The sequence below is a fragment of the Jaculus jaculus genome, chromosome 1, assembly GCF_020740685.1.
Source record: "Jaculus jaculus isolate mJacJac1 chromosome 1, mJacJac1.mat.Y.cur, whole genome shotgun sequence".
Classification (NCBI taxonomy): Eukaryota; Metazoa; Chordata; class Mammalia; order Rodentia; family Dipodidae; genus Jaculus; species Jaculus jaculus.
Window position 1 is genome coordinate 125,251,526 of NC_059102.1, and position 18,535 is coordinate 125,270,060.

At 50.5% G+C, this 18,535-nt stretch overlaps 1 protein-coding gene across 2 annotated transcripts; it reads left to right on the forward strand.

Moving 5' to 3' along the window:
- The first annotated feature begins 1,266 nt into the window (after window positions 1–1,266).
- On the forward strand, window positions 1,267–18,203 carry St6galnac4 (ST6 N-acetylgalactosaminide alpha-2,6-sialyltransferase 4). Of its 2 annotated transcripts, XM_004671628.2 has the most exons (6): window positions 1,267–1,425; window positions 1,862–1,948; window positions 5,453–5,638; window positions 11,173–11,585; window positions 14,533–14,640; window positions 16,725–18,203. In XM_004671628.2, exons 2-6 carry the CDS (start codon window positions 1,937–1,939, stop codon window positions 16,912–16,914), a joined length of 909 nt encoding a protein of 302 aa, XP_004671685.2. In that variant the 5' UTR covers window positions 1,267–1,425; window positions 1,862–1,936; the 3' UTR covers window positions 16,915–18,203. The 2 variants fall into 2 exon arrangements, with proteins under 2 accessions (XP_004671685.2, XP_045005972.1); XM_045150037.1 differs by lacking the exon at window positions 14,533–14,640.
- The last annotated feature ends 332 nt before the right edge of the window (window positions 18,204–18,535 follow it).

Consider the following 18,535-nt stretch of genomic DNA (forward strand, 5'->3'; position numbering starts at 1 on the left):
TGAGGTAGGAGGATCACCATGAGTTCAAGGCCAGCCTGGGCTACAGAATGACTTCCAGTTCAGCTTGGGCTAAAGTGAGACCTTTCCTTAAAAGACAACACAACAGTAGCCAGGGGTGGTGGTACATGCCTTTAATCCTAGCACTCGGGAGGCAGAGGTATGAGTTCGAGGCCACCCTGAGAATACAGAGTGAATTCCAGGTCAGCCTGAGCTAGAGTGAGACCCTACCTCAACCCCCCCAGCCGAAAAAATATAAAGCCGTTCTTTCTTGATTGTTACCTGAAATTCCAACTTAACTGGGCATCTCGTATTTTACTTGCTACATCTGACCAATCCTCCCTGCCTGCTACCCAAGGCTGCCTGATTGAGGGCTCTTGATTAGTAAATGGAGAAGCTCAAATCTAAAGTCTGTCCAGCTAGTCCACCACTATGTGGTGGCTTCCACCTTCTGCAGGTCTCTTTTCTCAGCAGTCCACTCCCTGCGCAGAAACCAGGCTGGAGGGATGGCTTAGCAATTAAGGCTTTGGCCTGCAAAGCTAATGGACCCAGGTTCAACACCCCAGGACCCACATAAGCCAGAAGCACAAGGGCGCACATGCGTCTGGAGTTTGTTTGCAGCGGCTGGAAGTCCTGGTGCACCCATTCTCTCTCTGTGTCAAATAAATAAATAGAGCTGGAGAGATGGCTTAGCGGTTAAGGCGTTTGCCTGCAAAGCCAAAGGATCCCGGTTCAATTCTCCAGGACCCACGTAAGCGATGCACAAGGAGGGCGCATGCATCTGGAGTTCATTTGCAGTGGCTGGAGGCCCTGGCGTTCCCATTCCCTCTCTCTCTTAAATAAACAAATAAAATATATTTAAAATAAATAAATAAGGGCTGGAGGAATGGCTTAGCAGTTAAGGGGCTTGCCTATGAAGACTAAAGACCCAGGTTCGATGCTCCAGGTCCCACGTAAGCCAGGTGTACATGATGGCACATGCATCTGGAGTTCGTTTGCAGTGGCTAGAGACCCTGGTGTGCCCATTCTCACTCTCTGTCTCTCTATCCCCCCTCTCTCTAATAAATAAACAAATAAATAAAAATCTTTTTTTAAAACAAGTAAACAAAGATAGGGTGCGAGGTCAGCGTGGCCGGGTCCTGATGCTGAGGCCCCGCCCCCAGCCCGGAGGTCTCCCCGCGCAGACCCCGCCCCAGGATTCCTCGGCCGCCTTCAGGGCTCCGCCCCTGCACGCAAAGTCTCCGCCCCTCCGGCAGCCCCCGCCCGGGCCCCGGCAGCGCCGGGTCGCCTTCCAGCCTGCAGAAGCTGCGGTGGCTGTGTCGCCTCCGCCCTGGGGCCCAGGTTCCAGGCCGGCTGGCCCGGCCCGCAGGACATGGAGCTCCGAGCAGCGGATCGTGAGCCTCGGGAGCACCCCAGCCTGCCCATCCGGTTAGTGCCGGCCAGGGAACGGGGGCGATGGAATCTTGAAGAAGGATAAAAATCCCACGTCCTGCCATCCCCAGGCCTTTCCATGGACCCGCGGCAGGGAGGTGGGGTGGATGGGGTAGAAAGCCCGGGCTCCTGGCTCCTGGCCCCGTCTGCCTCGGACCCGATGGGTGACCTTGAGCTGCAAGCGCCTCCTTTCTGCCTCTCCTTCCCCATCTAGATGCACGATGGGGTTGGTTTGGTGAAGGTCGTGGATCCCAGATCCTTTAACATGGGACGCCGTTGTCCTGTGTTTGGGGACTTTAAGGCGTTTGATTCCTGAACGCCGTTTGCCTTGTCCTGGGTCGGTCTGTACCTTCCTTTTGCCTCAGTTTCCCTCACGTCCTGGGATCAGGTCCATGTTCCCCATTTCTTGGCTCTGAGTTCCTTGTCGTGGCAGGACACCAGCTCACCACCTCTCTCATCCCAATCCCTGGAGACAGCAGCCCCCGGACTGCTGAGGGCCAGCGGCAGCATGAAGACTCGGGTAAGCGGCACTGGGGACCTGGAGGTAACTCGGGGCCAAGCATTCTCTCAGCAGCCTTCCCACGCCAGAACTACTGAGAGAGAGAGAGAGATTCCTGGGAAATGAACTCAGGGCCTTGCATAGGCTTAAGCACATGCTCCAAACACCGAGCCCCTGCTTCAGCCCCAGGGTCCCCAAGTAAAGCAGCAGGGGCCCTGACTGCCGGCCAGCCCTGCTCTTGGAGCTGTGTAACCCCAGGCAAGTGACAGCCCCATTCGGTTTCATTTCCTCGCTCCCCTTCCTGAATAGGCCGAGGTCATCCACAGAAGTCGCCTGGGCATGGGAGAGAGCATGGGGGTTCAGGTCTGTTGCTCTTGTCTTGGTTTGGGAGTCCTGGGGTTGTTAAGGTCAGATGACTTCCACCGCCTGAGTTAACGTCTCTGGTACTTTGTGGGCTGAACAGCTGGCCACAGGGAGGAAGCTTATTTGTAGAAAGTGCTGTGGCTTCCAGGCAGACAAGAAAGGGTGGGCCTCTGTCAGGATGTGCCCGGGAGCTTGGGAGTGGCGCCTGCTTCCCCACCTCTGATTTTCTGGGAGTACCAGCCAGCTCGTAGGCAGTTTCTTAGAGGTAGCCTGCGGCCTAGAAAATTGGAGCCATAGAGTCACGGCTACTGACCAGGATGGTCCAGTACACGGTGGCAGATTCAGGCTCCTGCCTATCCATTCCCCCGCCCCCCAGCCACAGTTCCTCTCCAAGGTTTGGTGAGCCATTTTAGTGGATCAGCCAGCGGGAGAGAGGGCCAGAAGGCTTCCCATTCCAGTGGCCTTTGGCATGTGGTTTCTCGAGGCAGTGCAGCAGCTTTCCAGTTATCGGAAACATTTCTTTATGCATGTGGGCGGTCCCATGACGTATGCAAGTGTATGTGCTGAGGCTGTGGCCCATGTGTTTGCCTGGCCTCCCTCCATCACTCACCTGCCTGCTTTTCCTTTGGACAGAGTTTCTTACTGGTTCCAGAGCTTTCCCTTTCCAGGCCCAGCCATTCTCCTATCTGTACTGCCCACAGGACTAGGGTTACAGATGTGCATGGCCATGCCCAGCTGTGTGTTTTTTTTTTTTAAGCCCAGGATGACCTGGAATTCACTATAGTCTCAGGGTGGTCTTGAACTCATGGCAATCTTCCTACCTCTGCCTCCTGAGTGCTGGGATGAAAGGCATGCACCACCACGCCCCAGTTGTTCACCTTATTTATTTTATTTTATTTTTATTTTTGGCTTTTCAAGGTAGGGTCTTGCTCTAGCCCAGGCTGACCTGGAATTCACTATGTACTCTCAGGGTGGTCTTGAATTCACGGCGATCCTCCAACCTCTGCCTCCCAAGTGCTGGGATTCAAGGCGTGCACCACCACGCCTGGCTCTTCATCTTATTTTTTTTTTTTTTTATGTTTTGTTTTTGATTTTTTTTTTCAAGACAGGGTCTCACTGTAGCCCAGACTGTCCTCCATCTCACAATGATCCTCCTACCATCTGCTACCACACCCAGCCTTATTTTTATTTATTTATTTATTTATTTATTTATTTAGAGACAGGGATTCTCTCGCAGATCCTGAGGCTGACTCTTTTGGCTAGACTAGATAGCCAGTACGCCCCAGGAATCCCCGATCTCTGTTTCCTCAGTGCTGGGATTATAGAACATACCACCATGCCCAGTATTTATGAGTGTTGGGAATCTGAATGTGAGTTTTACTTTACCCACTGAGCAATCTCACCAGTCCCAGATTACAACTCCCTCTGTTTTAGAGATAGGGTCTATATGTAGCCTTGGCTAAGCTGGGACTCTATGTAACATAGGCTGGTTTTGAACTGCCTCAGACTCCCAAGTGCTAGGATTACATGTGTGAGCAACCATGCCTAGCTAGAAAGCTTACCTTTCTGCTAGGGGGATGCACAGAGTCAGACGTGGGGCCATGGAGGTGGCGTTGGGCCTGGACTGAAGGCCAGTAAGAATGAGGGTCATGCATACGCAAAGACACAAAGTGTTTCTACTTCTAGATTGAGAATCTGAACTCTGCACTTTGGATTTAAGGCCCTACCCTGAACTTCCTTGCTGTCATATTTAGTTTTCAGCCAAAACTGGCTTTGTTGTTTTTTTCTTTTGTTTTTTTCAAGGCAGAGTCTCACTCTGGCCCAGGCTGACTTGGAATTCACTTTGTAGTCTCAGGGTGATCTTAACTTCAATCCTCCTACCTCTGCCTCCTGAATGCTGAGATTAAAGACGTGAGCCACCATGCCCAAATAAAACTGGCATTTAAAAAAAGAAACACTTTATTTATTGGCAAGCAGAGAGAGATAGAATGAAAGAGAGAGAGAAAATGGGTGAATCGGGGCCTCTGGCTGCTGCAAATGACCTCTAGATGCATGTGCCACTTTGTGCATATGGCTTTACATGGGCACTGGGTAATCAAACCTGGGTTGTTAGGCTTTGCAGGCAAATGCCTTAACCACTGAGCCATCTTTCCAGCTCTCTCACTGATTGTATGTACGTATGTATATGTATGTATATTCTGTTTGTTTGTTTTTCATGGTAGGATCTCACTCTAGCCCAGGCCGACCTGAAATTCATGAGGTAGCATTAGGCTGGCCTTGAACTCATGGTGATCTCCTACCTCTCTCTCCAAAGTGCTGGGATTAAAGGAGTGTGCCACCATGCCGGACTCAGAAAAATTTTTTGTTGTTTTTCAAGGTAGGGTCTCACTCTAGCTCAGGAAAATATTTATTTTTATTCATTTATTAGAGAAAGAGAGATAGAGAATGGGCACTCGGTGGGGGGGGGGCTGGAAAGATGGTTTAGCAGTTAAGGCACTTGCCTGCAAAGTCAAAGGATCAAAGTTCTATTCCCCAGGACCCACATAAGCCAGATGCACAAGGGGGCGCACACATCTGGAGTTCGATTGCAGTGGCTAGAGGCCCTGGTGTGCCCATTCTCCCTCCCTCCCTCATCTATCATTCCGGGGCCTCTAGCCACTGCAAATGAGCTCCAGATGCATGTGCCACCTTGTGCATTTGGCTTACATGGGTACTGGGGAATCGAACCTGGGTCCTTAGGTTTTCCAGGCAAGTGCCTTAACCACTAAGCCATCTCTCCAGCTCCCCCTTTTTAAACTAGTTACTCGCAAGCAGAGAGAGACAGACCATGTGTGCACCAGGGCTTCTTGCTGCTGCAAACAAACTCTAGATGTTTGTGCCACTTTGTGTGTCTTGGCTTTATGTGGGTACTGGAGGATATAAAGTGTGGGCCAACAGGCTTTGTAAGCAAGTGTCTTTAAGCATTGAGCCATCTGTCCAGCCCCCAAACTGTTTTTTTTTTTAAAGTCGACTAAGGATGTTGGGTTTACCTCCTGGTTCATGGGCCCAGCACTGCTCATCCCTGAAATAGGTTCTGTCAGTAGAGACGGGATTCTAGGAACTGCTGGAGTGGGGCCACACCGAGGAGGCTGGGTATGCTCCCATGACCACTGTCTCCCTCAGGGTCGCATTCTGTTCATCATACTCTGCTCCTTGACGTTCCCTGTCATCTACATCCTCCTGTGCTGCTGGACCTGCCTGCCCCTCTGCCTGGCAACCTGCCTGGATCGCCACCTCCCTGGGGGCTCGAGGCCTACTGTGCCGGGTCCCCTGCCCTTCAGTGGCTACAGCAGCGTGCCAGATGGGAAGGTGAGTCAGCCAGGTACCTTGTTAGACAGGCTGTGCTGAGGAGGCCAGCGTACCCCCAATGGGAACAACAGGATGGACCCTGAGCTTGGTTTCTGTGCTCAGCACCTCTATGACCTCTGCTGACCACCTTGCCTCTCTGAGCCCCCAGAGTTTAGCAGACACCGGATTTGTACGAAGCAAATATTGCCTGGCTATGCCCAGCGGGCTGCTGAGGATGAAGAGGTGCCTTAGACAGAGTTGCTGCCTACACTGGATAACAGCAGGGGGTCTGTGATGTGTATATCCTGTATGCTTTTTGTGTTATTTTATTTATTTACAAGAGGAGAGAGAAAGACAGACAGACAGAGAATGGGCACGCCAGAGCCTGTAGCCACTGCAAACGAACTCCAGATGCATGTGCCCCTTGTGCATCTAGCTTATGTGGGTCCTGTGGAATTGAACCTGGGTCCTTTGGCTTTGCAGGCAAGTGCCTTAATTGCTAAGCCTTTCCTCTAGCCCTATTCTGTATGTTTTTTTAAAATATTTTTTACACTTTTTAAAAAAGGATCTTATTTTATTTTTTATTATTTTATGGTTTTCCAAGGTAGGGTTTGGCTCTGGCTCAGGCTGACCTGGAATTAACTATGTAGTCTCAGGGTGGCCTCGAACTCATGGCGCTCCTCCTACCTCTGCCTCCCGAGTGCTGGGATTAAAGGCTTGCACCACCACGCCTGGCTTGGATTTTATTTTTTATTTGTTTATTAGAGAGAAGGAGAGAAAGAGAGAGAGAGAGAATGGGTGTGCCAGGGCCTTTAGCCACTGCAAACGAACTCCAGACGCATGCATCACCTTGTGCATCTGGCTTATGTGGGACCTGGAAAATTGAACTGGGGTCCTTAGGTTTCACAGGTATACACCTTAACCACTAAGCCATCTCTCCAGCCCTATCCTGTATGTTTTTAAATGTAGCTGTCTACACGCCACCTGCTCAACAGGCATGTGCTTGTCACCTGCAGTGTGTTTGGCCCTGTGCCGATGGCAGCTAAGAGTAAAGAAGTGACAGATCAGGGCTATCTGCAGTCCCAGCACTCTCCCTCCATGGAGGAAGCAGGGTCGCCGTGTCCCAGGGTGGATGAAGCAGCCATGTCCCTTTACCCATTGTGCTGATCTGCTTCCACTTGCTCTGCCTGGTGAGGCTCAGGGCTCTTTACTTCCCTCATCCTGATAGCAGTGGTCCCATTTGGTAGACTTTTTGTTGTTATTTAATTAATTTATTTTTATTTTTTTAAAGAATGGGTGTGCCAGGGCCCCGAGCCACTGCAAACTCCAAATGCATGCGCCACTGTGCAGCTGGCTTTATGTGGGTACTGGGGAATCAAACCTGGGTCCTTCGGCATTGCAGGCAAGCGCCTTAACCACTGAGCCATCTTTCCATCCCTTTTTTGTTGTTATTTTGAGGCAGGATCTCGTTCAGGCTGGCCTCTAACTTATGAGGTTTTTGGCCATGCTCATTCTCTGTCTCTCCTTCTCTCCCTGTTTGTAAATAAATAAATAAGATGGGTGTGGTGGCTCATGCCTTTAATCCCAGCACTTGGGAGGCAGAGGAAGGAGAATCAATGAATTCAAGGCCAGCCTGGAACTACTTACTGAGTGAGTTCCAGGTCAGCCTGGGCTTGAGTGAGAACCTACCCTGAAAGAAACAACAGCAACAACAAAACTGATCACAAATCATACTTGCTGGTGGAGCAGAAAGCAGTTTGAGTTTTTGGAGTGAGGTGTACATGTGAGTGGCGTGCAAGTATGGGAGGGGGTGTCCCAGGTTCCCAACAGGTTGCCGGGTGCATTGTAGGGAAGTGTTATTCTTCAAGCCACATGGTGGCTGAGCTATCATTCCCTATGCTTGCCTGGTTTGGGATCAGAACAGACCTCCCCAATTGTCTAGACAGACTGAAATTGAAGGCAAAATAAGGAAGTCTTCTTCCTCTCCCTTCTAACCTCCCCCCTCACACCCCACCAGGCTGGTCTTTAGCAGAGAATGACCTTGAACTGATCCGCCTACCTCCACCCCCAGGTGCCAGAATTACAGGTGTGTGCCACACCTGCTTTAGGAAATCTTTATCACTGGAACACAGAAAATAGGCCTTAAATCAACATTTTGTCAAATAAAAATGTCCCTGAGTGGGATTTGGCAGTTACCTTTTATGGAGTAGAATTAATGTTCCCACATCTTTTACATGCCTTCATTAACCCCAGTTTCTCCAGGAAGAGCCAGAGGCTTGGGTGAGGAGCTAGTCCTTACCTGGGAGACCTAATATCCTGTGGTGACTCAGCTTCTGCCTCTTGGTAGATAACTAATTGGAAGTAGGTCCTTACGATATGTGAGGTCTGGGCCAATCACTGCCCAGGCATTTTTTAAAAAAAAGTCAAGGAGCGGAGTACAGCGAACAGAACGTGACCCTGCTGGGGACAGTGGTCATGGGACCAGGAAACTGCACCCAGCCTCCTAGGTGTAGCCCCACACCACAGTTCCCAGAATCCAGTCTCTATGGAGACCAATTTCAAGGATGGTCGGCACTGGGCCTATGGACCAGGAGGTAAACCAAACATCCTTAGTGTAGACTAAAAGACCAGTTTTGGGCCTGGGAAGATGGCTCCGTGCTTACAGGCATTTGCTTACAAAACCTGTTGGCCTGTGTTTAATTCCTTAGTACCTAAAAGGGCTAGGTTTCTTTTAATTTTTAACTTTTGTTTGTTTTGTTGTTTTTTTCAAGGTAGGGTCTCATTATAGCCCAGGCTGACTTGGAATTCACTCTTTAGTCTCAGGGTGGCCTCGAAATCACAGTGACCCTCCTACCTCTCTCTGCCTTCTGAGTGCTGGGATTAAAGGCATGCACCACCACCATGCTCTGCTTATTTTTAACTTTTTTTTTTTAATGCGAGAGTGAGGAAGAGAATTGGCATGCCAGAGCCTCCAGCCATTGTAATCAGATTCCAGACACGTGTGCGCACGTGTGACTTTGTGTGTTTGCATCACTGTGCATCTGGCTTTCGTGGGACCTGGAGAGTCCTTAGGCTTCACAGGCAAGTGCCTTAACCACTAAGTCATCTTTCTAGCCCTATTTTTTGTTTGTTTGTTTTTCGAGGTAGGGTCTCATCTAGTCCAGGCTGACATGGAATTCGCTATGTAGTCTCAGGATGGCTCTGAACTCTCGGTGACCCTCCTACCTCTGCCTTCCCAATGCTGGGATTAAAGGCGTGCACCAACATGCCTGGCTACTCCAGCCCTGTTTTCAACTTTTTTATTGATATTTCCGTATATGTAGACAATACACCATGATCATAATCCTCTCCCCCTCCCTCTTCCTAGTTCCTCCTCCGCTGAATCCTTGCTTTCCAACTAGTCATTTCTTTTTTTTTTTTTTTGGTTTTTTGAGGTAGGGTCTCACTGTAGCCCAGGCTGACCTGGAATTCACTATGGAGTCTCAGGGTGGCCTTGAACTCAAGGATGGTCTTGAACTCACGGCAATCCTCCTACCTCTGCCTCCCGAGTGCTGGGATTAAAGGCGTGCACCACCACACCTGGCCAACTAGTCATTTCTTTATTTTATTTATTTGAGAGAGAGATAGAGAAAGAACCTACCTGCTGGGTGTGGTGATTTACATCTTTAATCCCAGCACTTAGGAGGCAGAGGTAGGAGGACCCCTGTGAGTTCAAGACCAGCCTGGAACTACATAGTGATGTCCAGGTCAGCCTAAGCTAGAGTGAGTCCCTACCTTGAAAAATAAAGAGGGGGGTCAGATAGGTACACCAGAGCCTCCAGCCACTGCAAATGAACTCCAGATGCATGTGCCAGCTTCTGCATCTGGCTTTATGTAGGTACTGGGGATAGGCTTTGCAGGCAAACGCCTTAGCCACTGAGCCATCTCTCCTGCCCACTCTTGTTTTTTTTTTTAATATTTTTAAACATATTTTTTCATTTACTTATTTGAGAAAGAGGCAGATAGAGAGAGAATGGGCACAACTGGGCCTCTAGCCACTGCAAACAAATTCCAGATGCATGCACCACCTTGTGCATCTGGCCTATGTGGGTACTGAGGAATCCAACCTTGGTCCTTAGGCTTAGCAGGCAAACGCCTTGACTGTAAAACCCTCTTTCTAGTCCCGCCCCCTGCGGTCTTTTATTTTGATGTCATCTTCTCCCCCATCCTATTGTGTAAGTCTTGCGTAGGTAGCCACTGTGAGGTCATGAGTACAGCGGCCACTTTGTGTCTGGAAGACAGTATTGTAAGCACTCCTCCCCTTCTTTGGCTCCTCCATCCTTTCTGTCGCCTCTTCCACAATGGTCCCTGAGCCTTGGAAGGTGTTGCAGTCCGGTTTGCATTGCTGGTAGAAATCACCCAACCAAGAGCAGCTTCTGGGAAAAAGAGATTTATTTTGGCTTACAGGCTCGAGGGGAAGCTCCACGATGGCAGGGGAAAACGATGGCATAAGCAGAGGGTGGACATCACCCCCTGGCCAACATAAGATGGACCACAGCAACAGGAGGGTGTGCCAAACACTGGTAAGGGGAAACTGGCTTTAATACCCATAAGCCAGCCCCCAACAATACACTCCCTCCAGGAGGCGTTAATTCCCAAATCTCCATCAGCTGGGAACCTAGCATTCAGAACACCTAAGTTTATGGGGGACACCTGAATCAAACCACCACAGAAGGTGTGAGAGACATGAAACCTCTTCTGTTAAGAAGATCCTTCTAGGGCTGGAGAGATGGCTTAGCGGTTAAGCGCTTGCCTGTGAAGCCTAAGGACCCCGGCTCGAGGCTCGGTTCCCCAGGTCCCACGTTAGCCAGATGCACAAGGGGGCGCACATGTCTGGAGTTCGTTTGCAGAGGCTGGAAGCCCTGGCGCGCCCATTCTCTCTCTCTCCCTCTACCTGTCTTTCTCTCTGTGTCTGTCGCTCTCAAATAAATAAATAAATAATTAAAAAAAAAGAAGATCCTTCTAGTAAACTTGGTGTTAGTATGGGTGGGACTTGGACAGGACAGAGAGAGTCTGAGAATGTTTTTGAAGGGCCAAGTTCCTGTTACTTAATAAACACTTATATGACATCTAGTCTGTGCCCTTTTAAGTGCTTTTTAAATATTTGCTCCTGTAACCTTAACAAGATCCCTATGATGTAGGGACTTTTAGGGCCTTAGGGAAGGCAATAGTGATGGCTATAACTGATAAGGAAGTTTGGGAAAGTCATTCTACCTGCCTAGCTTGCCAAGTGGTTTAAGCTCAGTCCTTGGAGCCAGTGTGGGGATGGCTGTCTGTGGTCCCAGCACTTCCGATGTGGAAGGGTTACAGAGAGTTTAAGGCTAGCATGCGCTGTGTAGCGAGACCCTGTCTCAAAAACAAAACCTGAAACAAACCGAAAAAATCCTCAGCAAATCTTAATCCTTGGAACTGATCCAGCCATCTGGCAAGGTCAGTGAGTGAGACAGGGTGAGGGAGGGGCAGGTGGACGGCAGCCCAGTGTCCAAGCTTCTCGCTCTTTCTCTCTTCCTCTGCAGCCACTCGTCCGAGAACCATGTCACAGCTGTGCGGTGGTATCCAGTTCTGGCCAGATGCTGGGCTCTGGCCTGGGCACCCAGATCGATGGTGCTGATTGTGTTCTACGCATGAACCAGGCACCCACCCTGGGCTTTGAGGCCGATGTGGGCCAGCGTAGTACCCTGCGTGTGATCTCTCACACGAGCGTGCCTCTGCTGCTGCGCAACTATTCTCACTATTTCCAGCAGGCCCGGGACACGGTCTATGTGGTGTGGGGCCAGGGCAGGCACATGGACCGGGTGCTGGGTGGCCGGACCTACCGCACGCTGCTGCAGCTCACCAAAATGTACCCAGGCCTGCAGATATACACCTTCACCGAGCGCATGATGGCCCACTGTGACCAGATCTTCCAGGATGAGACGGGCAAGAACCGGTGAGCTGGGCACCCCTGGTAGCTGGGGCCTGCCTTCTCCAAGGAGCTTCTGTCTAGTCTGTCCTACAGGGGATGCACTGAGGTCTGAGTTGGCCTCTGAGGTCCCTTCTAAATAACTGAAGTGCTAGTTGCAGTCCAGCTGAGAATGTGGCTCAGTTGGTAGAGTGTTTGCCTAGCATTCAGAAAGCCCTGGGTTTGATTCCTAGAACCACTTAAACTGACAGGTGTAGTGGCACTTGTCTATAATTCCAGCGCTACAGAGGTAGAGGCAGGAGGATCAGGAGTTCAATGTCATCCTTGATTACATAGTTTAAAGCAAGCCTGGGTTGCATGAGATCTAGTCTCAATAAAAGGCGGGGGGGCGGTGGCTGGAGAGATGGCTTAGCACTTAAGGCACTTGACTGCGAAGCCTAAGGACCCATGGTGTACTCTCCAGATCCCACATTAGCCAGACACACAAAGGTGAGGCAAGTGCAAGGTCTCACATGCCCACTAGGTGCTGAGAGCGTCTGGAGTTCGATTGCAGTGGCTGAGGCCCTGGCGTACCAATTCTCTTATCTCCTCTCTCTCTTAAAAAAAAAAAGTAGTGGCACATGTCTTTAATCCTAGCACTTAGGAGGCAGAGGTAGGAGGATTTCTGTGAGTTTGAGGCCACTCTGAGACTACATAGTGAATTCTAGATTGGCGTGGGCTAGAGTGAGACCCTACCATGAAAAAAAAAAAAAAAAAAAGGAGGGGGTGGCGCTGGAGAGATGGCTTAGTGGTTAAGGCATTTGTCTGCAAAGCCAAAGGACCCCAGGCTCCATTTCCCAGGACCCGTGTCAGCCAGATGCACAAGGTGGCACATGTGTCTGGAGTTCATTTGTGGTGGCTAGAGGCCCTGGTGCAAAAAGGCCCTATCTCTATCTGCCTGTTTCTATCTCTCTCAAATAAATAATTTTTTTTAAGGAGGCTGAAGCTGGGCATGGTGGTGCACATCTTTAATCCCAGCATTTGGGAGGCAGAGTTAGAAGGATCGCTGTGAGTTCGAGGCCCCCCTGAGACTCCATAGTGAATTCAGCCTGGGCTAGAGTGAAACCCTACCTTGAAAACAAAACAAACAAATAAATAAAAAGCTGGCTGTGATGGCCTGCACCTATAATCCCAGCACTCAGGAGGCTGAGATAGGAGGATCGCTATGAGTTAGAGGCCAGCCTGGGCTTGAATGAGAGCCTGCCTCAAAAGAAACAACGAAAGCCATCGAAGATCTTTTTGTCCTTCACTCAAAAGAGAGTCCTTCCAACTCTCAGCTTCACTGGCTCCTTCTCCACACCCACACACCTCCCCCACCCCAGCTCAGAACACAGAACCAGCAGCCTCAAGAACTTCCGCCAAAACCTGAACTCCTCACGTTCCACCCTGTCACAAACAGTTGACTCCCAAGTCTTTCCCCATGCATTTGGGCACCAACTCAGCCCACGCCACCATCCCTCCCTGCCCTCCTAGCCACCTCACACTGAGCTCTCTGCTGTCACTCCACCATCCCCCCCATGGTCTGGACTCTTCCAGTAGTTCGTGTGAATTGGGTCCCATCCGTATCCTGTCCTGCCGTTCTTGGAGATCCAGGCCCTGTCTGCCTCTGAGACCAGCTAGCACTGGTACTGGCTGGGGCTCAGACATCCACGCTCTTCCCACCTGGCAACGCTTTTGTACATGCTGACCACTGTATCTGAAGGGACACTCGCCACCCTCACATTCTTTACCTCACGCCTCTATTTCCCAGTCTCTGCTGCTGTCTGGCGTCATCTGACTTGCATTGTCTCCCTGCTGCCCTCTCCCCTGAGAATATGTTAGCACCAGGTGTGCAGGTTCTGGAATGGACGAGCCAGCCTATAGGTGCCCTCAGGAGAGATGGAGGTAGGTGACCCTGCACTGGGAGGCAGCCAGAGCCCTCCTGTGCTGGGTGGGATTCCCCTGCTAGGATTCCTTCTCCAAAATCGCCTGCAGTCATCCCCATTTCACCGCTCTGGATCAGAGAGAAGGGAATGAACAAGTCAGATGCCCACCACAGAGGCAGGCCTGAAACAGAGGGTTATTTGACTTGAAACAGACTCCCAAACTTTTGTTGTTTTTTAAAAAATATTTTTTATTTTTATTTATTTATTTGAGAATGACAGACAGAGAAAGAGGGGGAGAGAGAGAGAGAGAGAATGGTCATGCCAGGGCCTCCAGCCAATGCAAACAAACTCCAGACGCGTGCGCCCCCTTGTGCATCTGGCTAACGTGAGTCTTGGGGAATCGAACCTTGAACTGGGGTCCTTAGGCTTCACAGGCAAGCGCTTAACCGCTAAGCCATCTCTCCAGCCCTTGTTTTTGTTTTTTGAGGTAGGGTTTTACTCTAGTCTGGGCTTGCCTGGAATTCACTATGTAATCTCAGGGTGGTCTTGAACTCACGGTGATCCTCCTACCTCTGCCTCCCAAGTGCTGGGATTAAAGGCGTGCACCACCATACCTGGCTTCCAACCTTTTTTTTTTTTTTTAACAAATTATTTATTTATCTGAGAGAGAGAATATGTGCATGCTAGGGCCTCTTGCCACTGCAGATGACCTCCAGAAACTTGTCACTTTGTGCATCTGTCTTTAATGTGGGTACTGGGGAATTATTGAACACAGACTGTCAGGCTTTGTAAGCAAGCGCCCTTAACTACTGAGCCATCTTCCCAGCCCCAGACTCCCTAAGTTTTACCTGCTATGTGATCTGCTGTTTCCCTGGGCCTGGCCCCTTAGATGAGGGAGGATTTCGCCAGGGCCCTTACCCTGTCATCAGCCTGGGTGGTGGATAATGAGTGGACGTGGGTTTGCATCCATTTCCTCCTCTGACCCATTGCTGGCCTTGGGCTGGCTCTGCCCCTTTCTTACCCTCCCCCAGGTGTAGGGGGTCACTGACCATGTTCCCACTCTTCCCCAGGAGGCAGTCCGGCTCCTTCCTCAGCACTGGCTGGTTCACCATGATCCTGGCCCTGGATCTGTGTGAGGAGATCGTAGTCTACGGGATGGTCAGTGACAGCTACTGCAGGTCAGCCTAGCAGCTGGGAGGGGGGGCCCTTAAACCAGAGGGTCTAGGAACAGTGGGGGTTTTAGGATGGGGGGCTCAAGCACTGAGCCCCCCACAAGTGCAGGCTTTCAGAAAGAATTTGACTTTGCCCCAGGCAGAGTACAGTATACGTCTGTAACCCTAGCACTTGGGGGGTTGGGGCAGGAGGATCAGGAGTTCAAGGGCAGCCTGGACTACATGATTTCTTGTCTCAAAAAAAACAAAATTAGGTCTAGGGAGATAGCTGAGTGAACAAAAATGCTTGCTGCACAAGCTTGATTACTTGAGTTTGGACCCCCAGAGCCCATATAAAGCTGGACATGGTAGCATAAGAGACCCTGCCTCAAACAAGGTAGAAAGGCAAGTACTAACATACATAGTTGTCCCGGACCTCCACTGTGGCATGCACACACCCACACTTACAGGAATATACATATACACGTCATCTATACAAAAATTTTAAAAACTAAAATCAAGGCGGGCATGATCGCACATCCCTTTGGTTCCCGCACTTTGGAAGATCACCTGTGAGTTCTACTCCAGCCTGGGGCTAGAATGAGACCCTGCCTCAAAATAAAAACAAAACAACAAAAAAAATCAAAACAGGGCTCATTGGTTAAGGCACTTGCCTGCAAAGTCAAAGGACCCAGGTACGATTCTCCATTACCCATATAAAGCTAGCTGTCCAAGTGGTGCGTGCATCTGGAGTTTGTTTGCAGTGGCTGGAGGCCCTGGTGTGCCCATTCATCTCATTCTCAGTCTCTCTCTCTCTCTCTGCTTGAAAATAAATTTAAAAATATATATAGCTAGGCATTTTTAATCCCAGCACTTAGGAGGCTGAGGCAGGAAGATTGCTGTGTGAGGCCAGCCTGAGACTACATAGTGAATTCCAGGTCAGTCTGGGCTAGAATGAGAACCCCCCAAAAAATTATCTGTGGGAGAGACAGAGACAGAAAGTTGCAGCAGAGAGTGAGAGTGGCCTTGGCAGGATGCAAAGTGGTCCAGATGCATGGACCACTTTGTGCATGGATACTGGGGAATCAAGCCCAAGCCATCAGGTTTTGCAAGCAAGTGCCTTTAACCACTTAGCAATCTCTGCAGTCCAAAGAATTGCACTTTTCTCAGAAGGTTTTTGAATTATCTAGAGAGAATATTGCTTTTCCCCCTACATTGGACCCATACATACATTGGAGATAGATTACAGATAAATTTTTGGTTTAGCTGTAACTTAAATATTAAGTTATAATATTAATATTAAGTGCAAGTGTAGATTAGTATTGTGGTTACTTTTTTATTTTTATTTCTTAAAGGTAGGGTCTCACTCTAGCCCAGGCTAACCTGAAATTCACTATGTAGTCTCAGGGTGGCCTTGAACTCACAGTGATCTTCCTACCTCTGCCTCCGGAGTGCTGGGATTAAAGGCGTGCACCACCACACCCGGCTCCTTTTTTTTTTTTTTTTCTTTTAATCAAGGCAGGGTCTCACTGTAGCCCAGGCTGGTCTTGAAGTCATGGTAATCCTCCCACCTTAAGTCTTTCAAATGCTGGGACTAAAGGTATGAGCCACTGTACCCACAAACATTGTTGCCTTGATTTCAGTACTGTATGATTTAAGGAGTTCAGAAAAGACCTCAGGTTTTCACCCTCTTCAGAACATGTTTCTTGGGCACAGGGGTGAGATCACAGGAGCCTAGCACCCTGCCATGGCTGATCTACACAGCGGGTACATGAGGCTGGTAGGTCTGTGCTGAGGGGCGTTGGGGATCACTCACAGAGAGCACAGCAACCTGTGCTTGCTCTGGAAGCTGGGTGGCCCTGTCTCCATTTTCTGGATGGGCTGTTGAGGCTCCTAGGGGTTTATCTTTAATCCCAAGTCACCTATCTTACAAGAGGGAAATGGGGCTGTGATCTGAACCCTGGTCACTGGGTTCCATGGCTACCCAGCTCCTGCTGGCTGTCCAGATGTGGGTCTTTTTAGGCCTTGGAACCTAAGGAGGTGTGGTCACAGGATGCAGGCCACTCTGGGGTCCCACATCTGTTCCACCTGGCCCTGTTCCCTCCCTGTAGGGAGAAGAGCCCCCCCTCGGTGCCTTACCACTACTTTGAGAAAGGCCGGCTGGACGAGTGTCAGATGTACTTGGCACACGAGAGGGCACCTCGGAGTGCCCACCGCTTCATCACCGAGAAGGCTGTGTTCTCTCGCTGGGCCAAGAAGAGGCCCATCGTGTTTGCTCACCCATCCTGGAAGGCCGAGTAGTCCCTGGTCCCCGGCGGCCATCTGCCTCTACCAGGCCCACGGCCCCTCCCAGGCCACCGCACTCCATCAAGAACATTTAATTTGTGACTTTTGCCTCCTGCCACCTGCCTAGTGGACTTGGGGATGCCTTTTGTTTCCACTCTGGAGACACTTGGGAAAATTCTGGACCTCATGACTTGAAGAGGAGTCGAGGGGTACTACTATTTCAACCCCTGCTCCCTGAAGAATCCATGTCTTCATTTCGGGGTTTTCATCCACCACCGGGACTCTCAAGTGGCCTTTGCCCTGGGGCCAATGGTCCCCACTCACCAGCATTATGACCTTGTGCCAGTTCTGATATTCCCTCTGCCTACCCCCTGCCGCCCGAGGTGCCACACTCTCAGGCTAGTGGTCCTGGCTGGGGCAACCTGGAGCCTGGGGTTTGTTGGGTGGCAGGGCCTCTGAGCAGTGACTCCCAGGGCCACCTCCGGAGTGTACGGGTAAACGTGTTCTCTGGACACTGTCTACTGTGGTCATGGGTGTGAGGTGGAGGTCAAGCCTCCTGTCCCTGCCGCAGGCCCATGAACCTGCTCATTTCAGGGCAGTCCCTCCCCAGGCCCACAGGTGCCTGTGTTTCCACACTGTGTCTGGCCCACAGCCTCCCCATCCTCACCAGGCTTCTTGGGCACCTCCCCTGCGAAGTCAGCAGGAGCTGAGCCAAGGCCTTGGGTTTGGGGTAAGGAAGGAAATTCCACCCATGTTGCTTTCCTCAGGGTAAGAAGGAAATTCCACCTCATGTTGCTTTTCTGGCCCACGGGTCAGATTCCGATGTCTTCACCAGTCCCTTTGCCTTTTAATTCTGGGTTGGGTTCCAAAGGCAGCCCCAGGGTGGGTGTTGAGAAGGGGGGTTTCTGGAAGTGATCCAGTCAGTGTTAGGCTGGTTCAAGCCCAGGCCTGACTCACCTGTGAAGTGTCGCAACAGCTGCTGTCCCGTTGTTGATGGGGGGTGTGGCCATCTGGGGAGAGAGGCTTCCTTGCACAGGGACACAGGTGAGGTAGGCTGTGCATGACCAAGACCATCTTCCACGGGTGACTAAGCTGGGATGCTCATCTCTGCCCTGAATCCTTCCCCCACCAGGTGACTGAAGGATGGAGCCCCTGGCTTCTAGCTTTTAGCTCCAGGGTTCAGGGCCCTTCTGAGTGTGGTAACCCAGAACTCTGTGTAGTTTAATCTCTGATGTTGCGAACTTGAATTTTTTGTTGGTTGTTGTTCAAACTTGAAGTTTTTCATGATGTTTGGTTTTCAATAAGGAGCCTCCCATTTTGGTTTTTATGCTAGATCTCAAAGATGACAGAGCCGGTCATGCTAAGGACTCCAATGTCCTGGTGTACTCTCCCTTCCTCCCTTGACATCTCAAGAGGGACTGGGGACCTGCTGCGTGTGTCTGGTTGATCAGGGTCCTCTCGGGTCTCAGCATTAACGTCGTCCCTGCCTCACAGCTCAGAAATGCTAGACTGCATTTCAGGGACTTAGGATGCACTTGGTACATGGTTGTGGGGTCCACCATTTAAGTGAGGAGACTGCCCTTCAGCGGACCCTGCTCCACTTTGGTGTAGATGAGAAGCAGGCCCTTTGCTTGCC

Bases quoted from the DNA above. Each gene is read 5' to 3' on its own strand.
- St6galnac4 (XM_004671628.2), top strand. The intron at 11,586-14,532 runs GTGAGCTGGGCA...ACTCTTCCCCAG, and splicing joins GATGAGACGGGCAAGAACCG to GAGGCAGTCCGGCTCCTTCC. The intron at 14,641-16,724 runs GTCAGCCTAGCA...CCCTCCCTGTAG, and splicing joins GTCAGTGACAGCTACTGCAG to GGAGAAGAGCCCCCCCTCGG.